This window comes from Labeo rohita, unplaced genomic scaffold (assembly GCF_022985175.1).
Source record: "Labeo rohita strain BAU-BD-2019 unplaced genomic scaffold, IGBB_LRoh.1.0 scaffold_157, whole genome shotgun sequence".
NCBI classification, from domain to species: Eukaryota; Metazoa; Chordata; class Actinopteri; order Cypriniformes; family Cyprinidae; genus Labeo; species Labeo rohita.
The window spans coordinates 3,308-21,215 of NW_026127747.1; the positions used below are offsets into that span (position 1 = coordinate 3,308).

A 17,908-nucleotide genomic window follows, 5' to 3' on the forward strand; every position below is an offset into this window, starting at 1 on the left:
TGAACTAAGCAGTAAGTAATAGCACATTTAGGACAAAGGTAGTTCCTTATTAGGTATTTAGTAATTACCAAATAAAAATATCCAGATTAAGAATTACTTGCTAACTATGATCAATCAATACAGAATAGCCAATTAATTAGCAATCATAACAGTGACGTCTAAAAACGTATTAAATTACTTGTGAAATTGATGTCAATCCCTCACTAATTACTCAAGAGTTACCTTGTCAGCCTGCAGGAACTACTAGTGATCTGGACCATTATTGTTGTAACGGTGAGTGAGAGACGAGAGGCAAGCGGATCCATTTGCGAGCTTTTATTATAAGAGTTAGACAGAGACATCGTGAAAACAGGCAGGGTAATCAACACTGGCGAACATAGTCCGTAACAGAGGGCTGAAGAGTAATCCGTTCAAATGAGCAAGAGTCCATAAGGCAGGCTGCGAGACAACAGAGACAAAAAGGCCAGGCGAGAAAACAAGACACGGGGAACAGGAAACTAGGGAACTCGGGAATTATAGCGCACTGATAACAGTACAACTCCATGGCAAGACATGAAAGTCTGGGGCTTAAATAGCGCTCTTGATTGGTCGCAGGTGCAGACCGAATCAGCGTGCTTGATGCTGGGGAATGTAGTCCGAGGTGTAGTGAAAGAGTCTGTGTGCGAAATCAGGCGAGGGCGACATCTGGTGGTGAGCGGTCCGCAGAACACCGACCAGATTCGTAACATAGCCCCCCCCAGATGCTCCAGATGCTCCAACAGAAAAACAGTCCTGGCAGTGGGAGGGCCAGGAGACTGAGGCAGAACCAGCAGGGCAGAGCCTTCCAGGGCGGAGCAGGAGGTGCAGGAGTCCTCCAGGGTGGAGCAGGAGGCGCAGCAGGAGTCCTCCAGGGCAGAGCAGGAGGCGCCGGAGCCCTCCAGGGCGGAGCAGGAGGCGCAGGAGCCCTCCAGGGCGGAGCTGGAGGCAGAGCAGGAGGCGCCGGAGCCCTCCAGGGCGGAGCCGGAGGCAGAGCAGGAGGCGCAGGAGCCCTCCAGGGTGGAGTCGGAGGCAGAGCAGGAGGCGCCGGAGCCCTCCAGGGCGGAGCAGGAGGCGCAGGAGCCCTCCAGGGCGGAACTGGAGGCGCAGGGGCCCTCCAGGGCGGAACTGGAGGCGCAGGGGCCCTCCAGGGCAGAACTGGAGGCGCAGGGGCCCTCCAGGGCAGAGCAGGGACCCGCGTCAAGGACTGGGACCTGAGGAGAGCAGGGATAGAGGAGGCAAACAGAGTAGGGAGAGAAGCAGAGAGTTTAAAAGTTAACGCCGCCACCATGGGAGGTTCTACAGCTGACGCTGACGCTGACACCTCTGGAGGCACTGGCGCAGCTTTTCCGACTGGTGAGGCCTCTGGGTCTGACTCGTGGTCAGACGAGACCTCTGAAGCAGACTTGAGATCAGACGGGAGCTCTGGAGCAGACTTGTGATCGGATGGGAGCTCTGGAGCAGGCTTGTGATCGGACGGGAGCTCTGGAGCAGACTTGACACCAGACGGGACCTCTGGAGCAGACTTGTGAGCAGGCGGAACCTCTGGGGCAGACTTGTGAGCAGACGTGACCTCAGGGGCAGACTTGTAAACAGACGTGACCTCAGGAGCAGCCTTGTGACCAGACGTGACCTCAGGGGCAGACTTGTGAACAGACGTGACCTCAGGAGCACAGTGTGCAGCCCACACACACCAAATGGCAACCGCCATTAAGGGAAGAGCAGTGGCGGGTGGCAGGACCTCTTTGATGGTGGATTTTGACGGTGTTGATGCCACTGGGATGTTCGCTGCCCTCACTGACACTAGTGGTAGGTCCAGCACGCTGGCCATCATAATAGGCCGTGACCTTGGGATGTCAGACGAGACATGGTGAGGCTCTGGGCGGTGAGACGAGACATGGCGAGGCTCAGGACAGACAGACGAGACGTGACGAGGCACTGGGTGGTCTGACGAGACATGACAGGGCTCTGGAAGGTCAGGCAGGACGTGACTCGACTCTGGGCAGTCAAATGAGACGTGACTTGGCTCTGGGCGGACAGACGAGACGTGACTTGGCTCTGGAACAGCAGCAATAACTTGACTTGGCTCATGAAGATCACCTGTGGCTTGACTTGATTTGTGGTGATTGGCTGAGGCCTCACTTGGCTTGTGAAGATCAACTGTGACTTGACCTGGGTCACTATGGTCCTCTGTGACTTCTCTTGACTTGTGAAGATCTGTTATGGCTTGACTTGACTTGCGAAGATCAACAGTGACCTGACTAGGCTCATGGAGATCAACAGTGACTTGACCTGGCTCGTGAAGATCAGCTGTGGTTTGACTTGGTTCTTGGAGATCGGCTGTGACTTGACTTGGTTCGTGGAGACCAGTTGTGGCTTGACTTGACTCAGGAGGATCCGTTCTGACTTTGCTTGACACAAGAACCTCAGTCCTGACCGTACTTTGCTCAGGAACAGCGGCTTTGACATTACTTGAATCAGGAATGGCAGTTTTGACATTGCTTGACTCGGGAACAGCAGCTGCTTTGAATCGGTTTGACTCAGGAACCGTAGCTTGGACTTTGCTTGACTCAGGAACCACAGCTGTGACTTTGCTTTATTCAGGAACCACGGCTGTGACTTTGCTTGACTCAGGAACCACGGCTGTGACTTGACTTGACTTAGTAGGAACAGCCGCTGTAATGTGACTTAACTCAGGAACCGCTTCAGGAAGGGCGGCCATGATGGGTGCAGACTCAGGAGCAGAAGACATGACGTGGACAGGCTGTGGCTTAGCAGAGATGGCCTGAGCAGGCTGTGGCGTGGCGGCCATCTTGTGCAGTGGCTCTGGCGTGGCGGCCATCTTGTGCAGTGGCTCTGGTGTGGCGGCCATCTTGTGCAGTGGCTCTGGCGTGGCGGCCATCTTGACAGTACTTGGCTCAGGAAAGACGGCTGTAACTTGACTTGAGACAGGAGTGACAGCTGTAATTTGACTTGACACAGGAACAACAGTTCTGACTTGACTTGACACAGGAAACACAGCTTTAACTTGACTTGCCTTAGGAAAAGCAGCTCTGACTTGACTTGACACTGGAACAATGGCCATAGCTTGACTTGACTCTGGAATAGCAGCTGTGATCTTGCTTGACTTAGGAAACGTAGCTGCAGCTTGACTTGACTCAGGAAACGCAGCTGCAACTTGACTTGACTCAGGAGACGCAGCTGCAACTTGACTTGACTCAGGAGACGCAGCTGCAACTTGACTGGACTCAGAAACTTGACTTAACTCAGGAAACGCAGCTGCAACTTGACTGGACTTGGAAACTAAACTTGACTCGGGAAACGCAGCTGCAACTTGACTCAGAAACTTGACTTGACTCGGGAAACACAGCTGCAACTTGACTTGACTTGGAAATTTGACTTGACTCAGGAAATGCAGCTGCAACTTGACTTGACTCTGGAAACGCTGCTTTAGCTTTGTTTGGCTCTGGGGTAGCAGCTGTGACGTGACGGAGCTCCGTTTTCGCCACCATTTTGTGAACGCACACTGGCGCGGCCGCCATTTTGCGAACAGGCGCTGCTGTCGCCGCCATGGTGTGAGCGCGATCCGACGTGGCCGCCATTCCGCGAGCGGGTTGCGCGGCCGGCATCACTGAGAGGTCGCGTTCCTCCTCTACGACACCCACAGTGAAAGACGAGCCCACAGTCAATAGTGCAAAGTCTAAAAAAAACGCAAGCGAAGAGCGCGGACCCTCGCGTCTTAACCTTGCTTTTAATTGTTCATTTAAGCCATCACAAAAGATCTCTATCAGGATAGAGTCCGGGAGGTCCGAATAATTGGCTATTGCCAGAAACTCACCGACGTGTTGTTCAAGGGTTCTTGGTCCTTGCTTCAGCCTGAATAATATTTTAGTAGTGTCCATATCTGCAGATTGTCCGGGGGAAAAGCTGCTGAATCCTTGTAAGATGGAGTGTTCTGTAACGGTGAGTGAGAGACAAGAGGCAAGCGGATCCATTTGCGAGCTTTTATTATAAGAGTTACACAGAGACATTGTGAAAACAGGCAGGGTAATCAACACTGGTGAACATAGTCCGTAACAGAGGGCTGAAGAGTATTCCGTTCAAATGAGCAAGAGTCCATAAGGCAGGCGGCGAGACAACAGAGACAAAAAGGCCAGGCGAGAAAACTAGACACGGGGAACAGGAAACTAGGGAACTCGGGAATTATAGCGCACCGATAACAGTACAACACTCCATGGCAAGACATGAAAGTCTGGGGCTTAAATAGCGCTCCTGATTGGTCGCAGGTGCAGACCGAATCAGCGTGCTGGATACTGGGGAATGTAGTCCGAGGTGTGGTGTAAGAGTCTGTGTGCGAAATCAGGCGAGGGCGACATCTGGTGGTGAGCGGTCCGCAGAACACCGACCAGATTCGTAACAATTGTAAAGTAAAAAAAAAAAAAAGAAGTTAACCCTTCAGTAATTACTCAAGCATTACCTTGTCAGCCCTCAAGAACCTCTAGTAATCTGGATCAATACTTTTTTTTTTTAATGAAAGACATGTTAATTTAAATAACTTAACTGCTCAGTAATACTAATACTAATTAATTAATGTAATATATTTTATATCTGGCATATACTGTACAGCCATAAATTTCTGATGCCCTAGTGATATTCTAACCTAACAGACAGTGTAATCTGGAAGATGTTGTTTTGTGCTTAACACAGTGCAGTCAATGTCTTTATTAAGGATGCAAACTGTTTTTGACAAGAGACCATCATCGTTTATATTAATATCCGAAAGAGAAGTCTTTCCCAGAATACTGTCACTATCTTGGTGTTTTGGAGTCAGAGACATATTATTAAAATAGTGAACTAATCCAATAATGGGCTTGTCAGCATCTCTTCATAGTTATTTAAAATGTTAAATTAATTACTATCATTATTATTATTACTATTCTGTGTTTAAGTTTGAAATAAACTATTTTTTGGTAAGAGGATAGTAGTCACAATCTCAATCTGTAGCCAACTTATTTGTGGGCATATAATATTCATAAATTAGTCTCCGCAAAGACCCCGTTTGAGGTGCAAGCTTCTGAAAAAGACATTTTATGAGAGAGTGTGCTCGCTGCAGAGCCAAATGGGAGGAGCTGGAGCTCTAGCTTCCGCTCGCTGGAGGTAATGGGTGAAGATAAATACCTAACCACACTCTAACCCTACCCCTTACCCTATTCTAAACATAACTCCACCCATTAGTTCACACGGAGGTGGAGCTGGTCATCCAGAAACGGGGAGCTGGAGGCCATATGGCTCTGCAGTGAGCAGTACTTGTTTTATGACCATGTTAAGAATAAAACAAGATAGTAGTTTACGTTTAGACATGTTACTGTTGTGATCAGTAATTAAGTGGTTATTCTTTATTAATTTATCATAATTAGCAAGCAGTTCTCAATGTGAATATTTTAGTTTAGCAATTACTGAATACCTAACAAGAAACTATTTTTGTCCTATATTTTCTATTACTTACTGCTTAGTTAATATTGCTACCATATTAGTTAACAATATTAAGATCAGTGTTAATGTAGTACTACCTATTACTTCCTGCATAGTTATTTGTTAATAATGGACCATTATTCTAAAGTGTTACCAAGTTACCAAGTTTTAAGGGATAAAATTTTTGACTACAGGGGGACTTTAACATTAATTGAACAGTTTTCTGGGGAAAAGTCATGATAGTAACTTCAGACTAAGATTCAGATTCAGATTCAGACTAAATGATGTCTTACCTTTTTGATTCAACTTTTTTAACGCTCTGATTTCTTCCTCCACTTTTCCAATTCTGGCCCCTAGTTGAATTCTGTTATCCATCTGAGCTTCCATATATGTGGTAGACGTGTAGCAAGTGACTGTATAGATCATCTGCAGAAATTCTGAGAGCTGTGTACTATCAGGTCTTTGTTTAACACTGAGTATGTAATATTTGTTCTCACATTTCTTCAATAATCTCTGAATGTCTTTGTTTACATTTATGAATTCAGTGACAATCTCGTCCTGTCTGTTCCCCTCATATATGAACATGATAATCAGACAATCCCAGAACCTCCCATCAGCTGTGTCAAATATGTCACTGATTAATTCAAGTTCTCCTTTATCATCATCAGTGAGAGGATCAACAGTAAGGACCAGGAGAAATGTGTTTATGTTAAGTGAACACAGGGACAGAGCATGGTATGCCTCATGCAGCACATCCTTCTGAGACAGAGATGTGTTGCTTAACTTCGGCATTTTAACCAGGGTGACCTTGTGTCCACAAATCACACCATCTCTCTTGACACATTTATGATGGGTTTCTGATTCAGACACTTCTGCAAACTCACTGAGGCCCAGTATTGTGTTCACTGCTAAAGTCTTCCCAGCACTGTTACTTCCAAACATCACCAGATTGAGAACAGGCACTGAAACAAGCAAGGTCAGGGTCAGTTGTGTTACTTACATTCAGTCATTCAAATTGTAAAAGTGCAAATTTATCAAAAATGTTAACATTGTAATTAAAAAACAAACAAACAAACAAAACAGTATTTTACAGGAGTTTACAGTCATCTGTGAAAAACATCCAGATCTTGAAAAAAAAAAAAGCACCCACATCCTGTACTAGGAAATCACCATATAAATTGTGAGTTGTGGACTTTTATTTTAAAGATTTTTATTTTATTTTTATTTTTTATTTTTATATAAAAGACATGATACTATATTATTTACATTTTCACCAGAGAGGAATGTGGCTTTTAAGTAACTAAAGAAATTCTGATTGTTTTAATAAGTTCTATTGCATGAGGGTCATGACTGAAGATTTAATAACATTAAAATAATAATCACTTACTTTCTTTGTCTCTTGTACTTTGAGATGTTTGCACAAGTGATCCAATTCTGTGTTTAAAGTCCGATGCTTGGAGAAAACATACAATGTCATTAAAATACCATTATTGTATGCACATTCTTTAATTAGTTAAAACAATAATATTGGATGAGAGGCTAAAAGAAAAACAAATTACACAGTAATTTCAAAATAATGTGGTGCAAATGTACAGAACTGTCTTATTTAAGTAACTTACAAAATCCGGCAAATTTCTCCTTCACTGTTTTCCTTGACGGCATCTCTGGTGGTGATTCATAAATTTCCAGGCAGAGATGATTCGATTTATTCTCCTTCACCAAGTTCTTGATTTTTTCAAACAGGTCCGTGGATAATTTATCTTGATCTGTATATATTCTGTTTATTTTGTGCCACCTCCATTTTTCTTTAAATAAACTAGGAACAAAGTTTTTTCTCCTTAGCAGCACTTGCTTCTCCCTCCATCTCCAGTACCATAGTATGATTCATTGTGTTCTCTGACCAGGAGTTCATGATTTCACTCATATATTTGATCTTCTCAGTAGAAATATCTGGTTGCAGAATTAGCAGAAGTACATGTGGGCCTGGAGCAGACATGGCCTCACAATTTTTTAGTGCCTGAGTAATTTCTTCTGCAGGAACATCTCTGTTAAACAGATTTGGTGTGTTGACCACAGATATGTTTTGATCCTCAATCTGTCCTCTCCCTGTTTTAGCAGATTGATGAAGCAGGAAAGAAATTTCCGTTTCAAATTCATTTCTTCTCAAGAGCAAGTTTCCCACTGAACTCTTATCTGCCCAGTCTTCTCCCAACAACCAAATCCTTAATTCAGATACTGGAAGAAGAAGAAAAAAAAAATTATAAAAATAAAAAATTATATATATGTATATATATATATATATATATATATATATATATACAATACTATATACTATATACAAATGTTAACTACTGTATACATATGTACATCTGTATAAAGCCATTTCATGACCATATTACACTTACTGTTTGGTGGAGGAGTGATGCTGCGTTTTCTCCCTCTTATCTTCCCTCTTCTACTAGATGGGGCTGTTGATTATCAAAAAAAAAAAATGGTTACAACTAAAACACAGTGTGTTGTGGCTGAATTACATGACAATACAAAAACGTCTGGACAGTAAATTCATCATACTTTTAGTGGGTAGAATTTTGGTATATTTCAGTACATTCAACGGGAATGGACTACTTGCAGTGAGCCTCGTGACGTACTTCCGTTTTGAAAACGTAGGGCTCAGTTATTTCCGGTTATGTACATTTTCAATGCGCTGTAATCATGTGGTTGACATTTGAGTAATAAGATTTTTGAGTAATAAGATTTTTTTCATTTGGATTGTGAACATTATTTTATATATTTTTATTTTACTTGAAAATAGACAACAAAAGCTTCTCAATTCTAAGGAGATAACATTTTTCAGTGTCAGTATTAAAAATCAAAAGTTATTGTGATTTATATTTCTGAAATGTGGAAGAACGGTATATGTCCAGTTAGTGTGGAATAACAGTATAACTCCAGTTCATCATATCACTTTAAACCACTAAAGATCTGATTCCTTTATCTTAGTTTTAATACAGTAACAGAAACTTCAGGTTAATATTAAGCATTTCTTTCTAGTTTATTATTATTATTATTATTATTATTATAATTATTTAAAAACAGAAAATACAGTATGAACAATGTATAATACATAGACATTCTTACAGTACAGGCAATAACAATGAATTATTAACAAAAAACAATAAATAAATAAATAAATAAAAACAATAAATACAATGCAGACATACATCATAGCTAAATATTATTCAACATATCATAAGGTATACAAGATATATCATAATTTTCTCAACTTTCATTTCGACCTATTCATGACTGATCTATAGTAGACGCCCAGTAGGCTAGGCTACACGCAAATATAACTGTAACAAGTTAGTCAGATAGGATATCTTTGATCACTTCTTGTATGTTTAGATAGCTCCAATAGTGCACCTTGTCGTTTGGGTGGATTTTCCCCTGGTTTTTGTTCTCCTCTTCGAGTCAAATATGGTTTTCCAGCATCCCTCAAAGCCTTCCTTACTCTGTCCTTCCATTTGGTCATGTCGGCTCTCTTTTTTTGCCGAGGTTTTGCCTTTTAATGTCCGAAGCGGACATGACAGCATGCGGCATCTCCATTCTTCTTTGTGGACATAAACGGTTTTTCCGCGTGACGCTATTTTAACGTTTAAAATGCGGACTCTTGGTCGCGTGAAAATATCCCCAAACTGTTTCTGTATACAAAGTTCACACATACAATTAATGTCACATGGTTATCTCATTTTTTGTTTTTTTTGGACTTATACGGTTGTTCGTCGCACACACTCAATTATTGCGTATAGAATTTTCCAAACTCAACGGAACGTGAAGTTTCAATGCAACATAAACCGATCTGAGAAAGCAGTGACTGGTAATCATACGTGATTGTTCACCACAGAGTGTCAGTGCTCTATAGTGACCTAATCGCGACGCTGCAGTTTGTGAAATCTGATGAATAAGATCATAATGAACCTTTATTTATCAGTATTAAATATGTTAGTCACTATTATGTGTCATATTCTGTCATCATTTCACTGTATGTAGTCTAATGCCAAAATATGAGTATTGAATCGTCGCACTGTCAGCGTGTTACTGTTAAAAATTATTTTAAGGTTTAACATCGTTAAATAAGGCAGTTACCGCACATTCATTCAGCCATTTTAAACAATAGAATAAGCAGTATGGGCTCGGAATAAGAGCATCAACGCACACAAACAAATTAGCCATGGTTTTACTACAAATAAAAGCAAAAAATGCATTTGAAGTTAAACCATATAACAACAATTCATCATTTTAACGCAGAGAATATGATTGATTGTTTTTTTTTTTTTTAAGAAATACCAGCCCTAAAATGTAGTAATAATCTGCGTTCTCATGATAAACTGTCTGTATGTAGGTGCGCTGAACGCTAACCGGAACCTGCCGAGCCCTAACAAGTAGAACGCGGAAGTAGTTGTGCAAGTAGTCCATTAAGATAAAACGTACAATATTAAGTCAGTGACATTGTTTAGATTTAAGTTTAAAACAATACAAAAAGCAATTCTTAAAGTCTCCTTTCAATGCTGGTAAATTCAATGATTGCAAATATGCTTGTTTTAGATTTAACCCACCATAAACACAGTGGGTTAAATCTAAAACAATCGTATTTTCATGGAAGCTGAGACAGAACTAATTGACAGCATGACTGGATTTGAATCAGGCAGAATATTAGTTATTGTAAGTAAAGCAGTGGAACTTTAAATAAGCTGTTTGACAAGATGATACACAATAGGCCTATAAGAAAGCATCATGTTGTTTTGATATAGCCTAGCTTGTTCTATACGAACTACACAAGAAACATTTAAAATTCAGTTACAATACAGGAAAGTTAATCAAAATGAATCGCACAATAGCTTTTAAATGCCCATGTACAATATATTGCTTACAAATATTTAGAATCGTACTCACGTTGGTGATACGCCATTTTAAGGTTTGCAGCTTTCAAACGAAAGCGAAAGTGTAAGGTACCTCTGCTAAATGCAGGGGCAGAGCAGGGGTGGCTTCTGTGCCGGGCCGGATCGGCTCACGTTCAGCCCTGGAGTTTCATGATAGACCGTCCACTTTGGTTTACGACTGACTATAATTAAATAATCTACACACACACACACAGTCTGGTTTATTATCTTTGTGGGGACTCTCCATAGGTGCAATGGTTTGTATACTGTCCACACTGTATTTTCTATCCCCTTACCCTAACCCTACCCCTAAACCTAACCCTTACAGAAAACTTTCTGCATTTTTACTTTCTCAAAAAATCTCATTCTGTATGATTTATAAGCTTTTGTACCCATGGGGACCTCAAGCCAGTCCCCACAATGTGGAGACACTTAGAGTCGTCCCAGCAAACACAAAACGTTTTTACAACTTTTCGTAACTTTGTATTTTCGTTGGAGTTAGGTGATGTTACAGTGCAACGTTTTAAAAACGTTATTTTTAATAAAAATTAAAAATAAAATAAACGTTGTAAAAATACCAACCTGGAACGTTTTCTCTAAGTAGTCAAAGAACGTAAATATCACGTTCGTCCACTACGAAAATGAAACCAGACCAAACTACAACTTTCGGTGGACGTTTTATTCAGGTGTTAAAATAACGTAATATTCACGTTGGAATAAAACGTTTTAAAACGTCATAAAAGTACCCAAAATACAACCTTGCAAAAACTATACGTTCTTAAAAGTATTTAAAAGTAATAGGTGAATCCTTACTTTCAGCTGTATTCGCTCATTTAATAATATCACGTTCGTCTACGAAAATGAAACCAGACCAAGCTACAACTTTCGGGGGACGTTTTATTCAGGTGTTAAAATAACGTAATATGCACGTATAAAACGTTTTAAAAACGTCATGAAAATACCTAAATATAACCTTGCAAAACTGTTCTGTTTGTGTAAAAATATCAGTAAAATAACAGTGATATTTTAACATTAACGCAATTCAGTGACTGAGTAACAGATAGTCTGAGCAATATAAGGACTTAAAAGTAATATGTGAATCCTTACTTTCAGTTGTCTTTGCTCATTTAATAATACCGTATATTCATATAACACGAGCTAACAGCTCAGTGTGTAAACCAGTCTGTGGTATAAACAAATGAAAGGTGGGAGAGAGGTATTAACAAGTGACAGTATGCAACCGTGCCAAAACTCCCTTTGTACGTGATGTTTGTTTGTAATGTGTTTTGCTATAGATAGCATACTTTTATTCTACACTATGTTTACAATTTCTGGTATGTTTTTCGTTAGGTAGTTAAAGAAGTAAATAAATACAATTTCTAAAGCTATTATTATATTATATTATATTATATCCCAGCAAACACAACAACGTTATAAAAACGTTTTTTTCACGTTGTAAAAAGGTTGTAATAACGTTTTTTTCCGACGTATTTAATACGGGTAATAACGTTTTTTTTTAATTTGTAATAACGTTTTTGCAACGTTGTGAAAAAGAAAAACGTATTTATAACGTACTTACCACGTCCAAACTGGTACTTTACATGCTGCCATCAAAATATTTTCTTTACAGTGTTAAATTTGACTATTGATCCTAAAAGCACTTATTTACATTTCACCTTACCTTGTAGCATTGCTGACTTCGTCGGTTTTATAAGGCTAGGTTAACATATATAGGCCTAATACTTTATACTACACAAAAATTATCACTCGCGTATTTATTCACAAAATATAAAAAGTAATGTGATATGGGTAGTTCACAAAAATAAATAAATAAGCCAATAAACAAGACAAATGCATGAATATACATCAATAAAGCATAATGGTTTCAAATAAAGTACAACATATGAAAATTATGCAATGACTGGCAAATTTGAATATGAGTACAAAATCCAAGAAATTTCAGTGCATGTTTTAACAGAAAAAAAGCAACATTTCATTTGTAAAATGTATTCAATTTCAGCTAGTTACAAATTATTTTATTGCAGTTATAATAATAATCACACTGCAATCTTATTACTCGTTTGCACTAAAACTAATGATTATATTGTTAGTGATTTATTAGCACAAATTACAGGTATATGGCATCCAATTTAGAACTTGTTCAAATAATATATAATACATACAGTTTATAATGGCTATTGTTGTTCAATTAATAATATTTTATAATACAGGAATACCTGAGATTTTGAGAAATGTATGTAGGTAGCGATTATTCAGTGCTTTAATTGTAAGTTACATTGTTATGCCACTAGGTGGCAGCAAGATACCGTCTTAATGACTTAGTTAGAAAACCATTCTTTTAGTGCTGATTCATTCAGTTGCTGAATTCTTTGACCCACCAAATTATATGACTCTACTGCCGAGGGTAGTTTAGAAACATTTAAAATATTTTATGGTAACCACAAATTAAAAATGGTTTTGCTACAAAAACATAGTTTTAGTGGTAATCAATATGGCAAAAAATGGTAGGACTAGAGGGTTGGGTTTAGTAGTAGGTCAGATTAGCTCACTGCAGTGCCTAGGTTCACAAAATTTGGTGGGTCACAGAATTCAGTACAACCCCAAAAAGAAACAAAGTTGTAAAGAAGTGAATTATCTAAACCAGGGGTTTTCAACTCTGACTCGTGAGATCCAGTGTGAATTGGCTTATAGGTGCTTTGGGGAAAAAGAATGTAAAAATATTTTTTTTAATGCTTAAGAGCAATTAACATTCATATCTGAAATACGGCACATTCCCTATTCTTGCAATATTCGTGTTCATGTTCCTGAGTGATGTCTACATGCAGTAAATTCTGAGGAGAACAAATAATATGCTAGTAGACAGCAATCCATATGAGACGTCTGGTGTGGAAGGTGGATCTGAAACTGACTTCTGTCCAGGTTGACACAGCATCTCTTGTTTGTCTGTCTTCACAAACTGCCCTGAAATACAATTTTAACATCAACAATGATTGTTATAAATATAAAATTAGTCTCTTACATTCACAGTGCTCAGTACTTTTTTTTGTTGTTGTTGTTATTATTATTATTATCTGTGTCTTGTTTTCTCATTATGATGGGCCCCTCTGTAGGTTGCTGTATACCAAGTGTCCTCAGTGAGTTAAACGAGATGGCCTTGTAGGACATACAAGATAGAAAAGTATATTTAATTGATATATACTTTTAAAAAAACGTAATAAATGGTAATGTATGTTTGAGGTTTTACTTAGATGGTTCATAGCACATTGGAGATGCTCTTCAACAGGAGGTCTGCTCCAACTCTACTGCAGTACTGCCATCAGCATAGAAGAATCTAATGTTAGAAACATAAACGATTTGTCACAGAGCCAACAATATGTAATATACAAGGTCAGCATTATTAGAAATAAACAAACTCATACAGTATCACATCACAGTTTGTTTGGAAGTCAAATAACTTGTTTGGAAGTCAAATACAATTTTTATCAATATCTTTTTAGTGTGATCAAAACGTGTTTAAAATTATTTGAGCTAATTTTCACGCTCCATGTAAGTGACGTCACCGATTAACAGTACAGCCCATACATTTAGGTTAAATAGTTTACTTCCCTTCATCCACTGACAAATTGCCATCAATATTTACAAAGCTATAAAAAAAACTGTCATCTACACATAATATATGACTGAAAGCGAAAACTTTATGAAATAAGAGCTAAACTCTAGTTAGCCTACATCTTATAGTTAGCCTGACGGTTGAGATGCTAACGGACTTTTTCCGAAGACACTAAACCATTTCTATAAAGTAAATATTCAACAGAAACGTGTCTATTACATGTAAGAAAGTCTTAGGAACAGTTGTATGTATTATTTTTGTCTTATTAGGGACAAAACTTACCGTAAAGCAGTGTGACAGACGGAGACTCGCCGCTTGTCAGTTAAGCTGCTTCCCCGTTTCCATGGTAGCTCTCTCTCCGCTCCAGTTTAAATGCAGCTCGAATGTTCAAAGCGCATGTCCGTTTAAATTGTAGCGTTTACATAAATACATACATGAACTACAGCGTACAGATGTCACAATGACAGATAAAATGTCCTGAAACTTGATAACGTATTGTGTAAGTGGATAATGTATAAAAGTATTAGCAGAGAATGTAAAAATTTTTGAATTCAGTTTATAACAGGTTATAATATAATATAATATAATATAATATAATATAATATAATATAATATAATATGGTATAATATAATATAATAATAGCTTTAGAAATTGTATTTATTTACTTCTTTAACTACCTAACGAAAAACATACCAGAAATTGTAAACATAGTGTAGAATAAAAGTATGCTATCTATAGCAAAACACATTACAAACAAACATCACGTACAAAGGGAGTTTTGGCACGGTTGCATACTGTCACTTGTTAATACCTCTCTCCCACCTTTCATTTGTTTATACCACAGACTGGTTTACACACTGAGCTGTTAGCTCGTGTTATATGAATATACGGTATTATTAAATGAGCAAAGACAACTGAAAGTAAGGATTCACATATTACTTTTAAGTCCTTATATTGCTCAGACTATCTGTTACTCAGTCACAGAATTGCGTTAATGTTAAAATATCACTGTTATTTTACTGATATTTTTACACAAACAACAGTTTTGCAAGGTTATATTTGGGTATTTTCATGACGTTTTTAAAACGTTTTATACGTGCATATTACGTTATTTTAACACCTGAATAAAACGTCCCCCGAAAGTTGTAGCTTGGTCTGGTTTCATTTTCGTAGTGGATGAACGTGATATTTACGTTTTTTGACTACTTAAAGAAAACGTTCCAGGTTGGTATTTTTACGTTTATAAAACGTTTTATTTTGGTTATTTTTTTATAAAAAAAAACGTTTTTAAAACGTTTTTAAAACGTTGTACTACAACATTACCTAATTGCAACCAAAATACAACGTTGTGAAAAGTTGTAAAAACGTTTTGTGTTTGCTGGGAAGTGAACCGAAGGTGTTCCCTCCCGGTCACCGTAGTATCTTTAAGAAACTCTGAAAATGTGTTCTTGTGTTACATGAATTTAGCTGTGTTCTTTAAGATGCCTGTAAGTGGTGCACTACACTAAAGTGATGATCAGTTCACATTCTGGCCAAAGGTCAAAGTCATTAAAGAAAGCGCCAGAAAGCTACAGATTGTAATATGTGTTTGGTTCACCATTGCTTACAGGTATGTAAAATCTGTTTTATAAACCAAAATCCATCAATATTGAAACGTAAGAGGTTCAGAAATGATCAGAGATGATGTTTGTAACGAAAAAAGTGATTGTTGAGTTTTAAAAAGCATTACTTCATTTGGGATCCAGTAGATGTGATTTCAAGTTAAGTAAACAGTTTAAAAATTCATGATACTGTTAAAAAATGTGGTGTAAGTGAGAGATGTTTGAAAAATCTTAATATACTTTCTTTGCAATCTTAAAAGATTTCCCAGATTGAGCTGGATAGTGTGCTATATAGACCAATTATCTCTTTGTAAACATTCGGGATGCGCACGCAGCATGGTTGCAGAAAACCCGGGGAGATCGCCTTTACAGCTAGAGAATTACAAGGATACTGCACAAAATACTTAGATTTAAAAAGAGTATAGATTATATTGATTAGATGTAATTTTTTAAATGTTATTCGGATATTACAACAGCTTGTCAGCCAGCCATAAGCAATGTTATTAAACGATATTGACGTTGGATAGTGGGATAGTCTTACAGACCCGAAACAAGGATGAGGTTTTTTATGGGCGGTTCAAGTGGCAGTCTATGGAGCCATGGAATAAAAGAATAAAAAAGGTCAATTTGATTTTATATTTCAAAATTCCGAGATATATCCCACAAGTCTAGAGGAAAAACAACTGGTCATTCTGTCTTTTCCCCTCGGCTCAGAGTTTATATCCAACACTACTGCTTTTTTTCCCTCAGAATTAACAAACTCAATAGTTTTGTTAAATCGAGTTATAAAGTCCGAATTAGGAGATATAAACTTGCATTTGTGAGAAACTAAAATCAGAATTGTGAGATAAAACAAACAAAAAAAAATGTTATGTAAAAATGTTAATAGTAATAGGTTTAAATAATATTTCATGCTGTAACTGTAGGGCTAATACAATATATCCCCTATGAACAGCATATGTGAATATTATGTAGACCTATTGTTTAAATCAAATTTATGCTTTAAAAGTAGAGTAATCAGTCTGCGTTTAGCTTCAAATGGCATCTTTGACTACAGTATTGTATAAAAAATATTTGCATTCCGATTTTGACATCAAAAGGCACAAAAATATTTTTTTTTCCTCTTATTCCATGAAGTTTACCCGTTTACCTCCACTTGCTACCAGTGTTTTTCTGCTACCACTATGCGCGCGCAGCTGCAAATGACGTCACTGTGACGTCTACTCGAAATTGGTCTATTGAGTTAACACACTCCGTTTTGTTTATGTGAAAAGTTGAAACATAAAATGGGGGTTTTCTGTAAAATTCATGCTTGTAAAGGCTAAAAACATTATACCTGCATCAGTCAGGACTGTTTAATCATTAATTGTTTATTCCATCAATTGTTTATGCATTGTAGTGTTTCTGTATTGTCTTTGTATAGCATTTTACTAGATCTAAAATAGACAAAGTAAAGCATTAAAGACAAATGGAAGTGTGAGTGGACACATATAGTGATAGTAAGACACAAAAGTTGTATCCAGATGTTTATTTTTTTTACTTAAAAAAAATGTAATCAAGCAAATGTATCACGTTTAACTGCTGTGAATTGAATTGTCCAGGAAGCATGACCTGTGAAAGAATATTGTTAATAGTTATGAACTCAGAAGTGTTATACTTGCCTGTTATTTGCAAGAAGAGAAAATAAAAAAAGGTCAAAGTCATTAAAGAAAGCGCCAGAACGCTACAGATTGAATCTGTGTTTGGTTCATCATTTCTTACAGTTTACTGTGTCTCATTCTTCCCTGTTTGAGACCGGTAACATAAGCACCAGCAGGAACACATGAGGTCCTGGAGAGAAGAGTGTGATACACTTCAGTATCTCTTCCTTCACTTCGTCATTTGAGACAATGTTTGTCAAACAGGCGACGGATGTCTATCAACAGTCACTGATCTCAAACTGCAACCTGATTTAAAGACATCTTTGTTAAGTAAAGTGTTTCCTGTGGCACCTTTTCCATTTACAGTTTTTCTAGCAAGCACAATTCTCACACAGCTTGTGCTTGATCTCTCACTTTCATTCTCAGCTGGGGTGGGGAGGAGAAAATTACAATTATTATTATTTTTATTATTATTAATATTATTGTTATTATTGCAGTCAAAGAAAACTTATATGGGAAGTGGAAGGAAAAGTAAGACGTTTGATCAGAGAAGCTGAAAAAATGTGTACTGCTTTACTGTTTACTACAAGAATACATAATCTAGCACC

At 38.2% G+C, this 17,908-nt stretch overlaps 1 protein-coding gene across 4 annotated transcripts; it reads right to left on the reverse strand.

Moving 5' to 3' along the window:
* Positions 1-1,165: 1,165 nt before the first annotated feature.
* On the reverse strand, positions 1,166-10,534 carry LOC127158558 (uncharacterized). 4 transcript variants are annotated; one of them, XM_051101641.1, is made up of 6 exons: positions 10,441-10,534; positions 7,893-7,955; positions 7,107-7,722; positions 6,875-6,940; positions 5,781-6,449; positions 1,166-1,229 (listed from the first exon to the last, which is right to left on the reverse strand). In XM_051101641.1, exons 3-6 carry the CDS (start codon positions 7,147-7,149, stop codon positions 1,216-1,218), a joined length of 792 nt encoding a protein of 263 aa, XP_050957598.1. In that variant the 5' UTR covers positions 7,150-7,722; positions 7,893-7,955; positions 10,441-10,534; the 3' UTR covers positions 1,166-1,215. The 4 variants fall into 4 exon arrangements, with proteins under 4 accessions (XP_050957598.1, XP_050957597.1, XP_050957596.1 ...); XM_051101640.1 differs by lacking the exon at positions 1,166-1,229 and adding an exon at positions 3,672-4,391; XM_051101639.1 differs by lacking the exon at positions 1,166-1,229 and adding an exon at positions 8,911-9,188 and having other exon boundaries at positions 4,408-6,449; positions 10,441-10,470.
* Between the last annotated feature and the right edge of the window lie 7,374 nt (positions 10,535-17,908).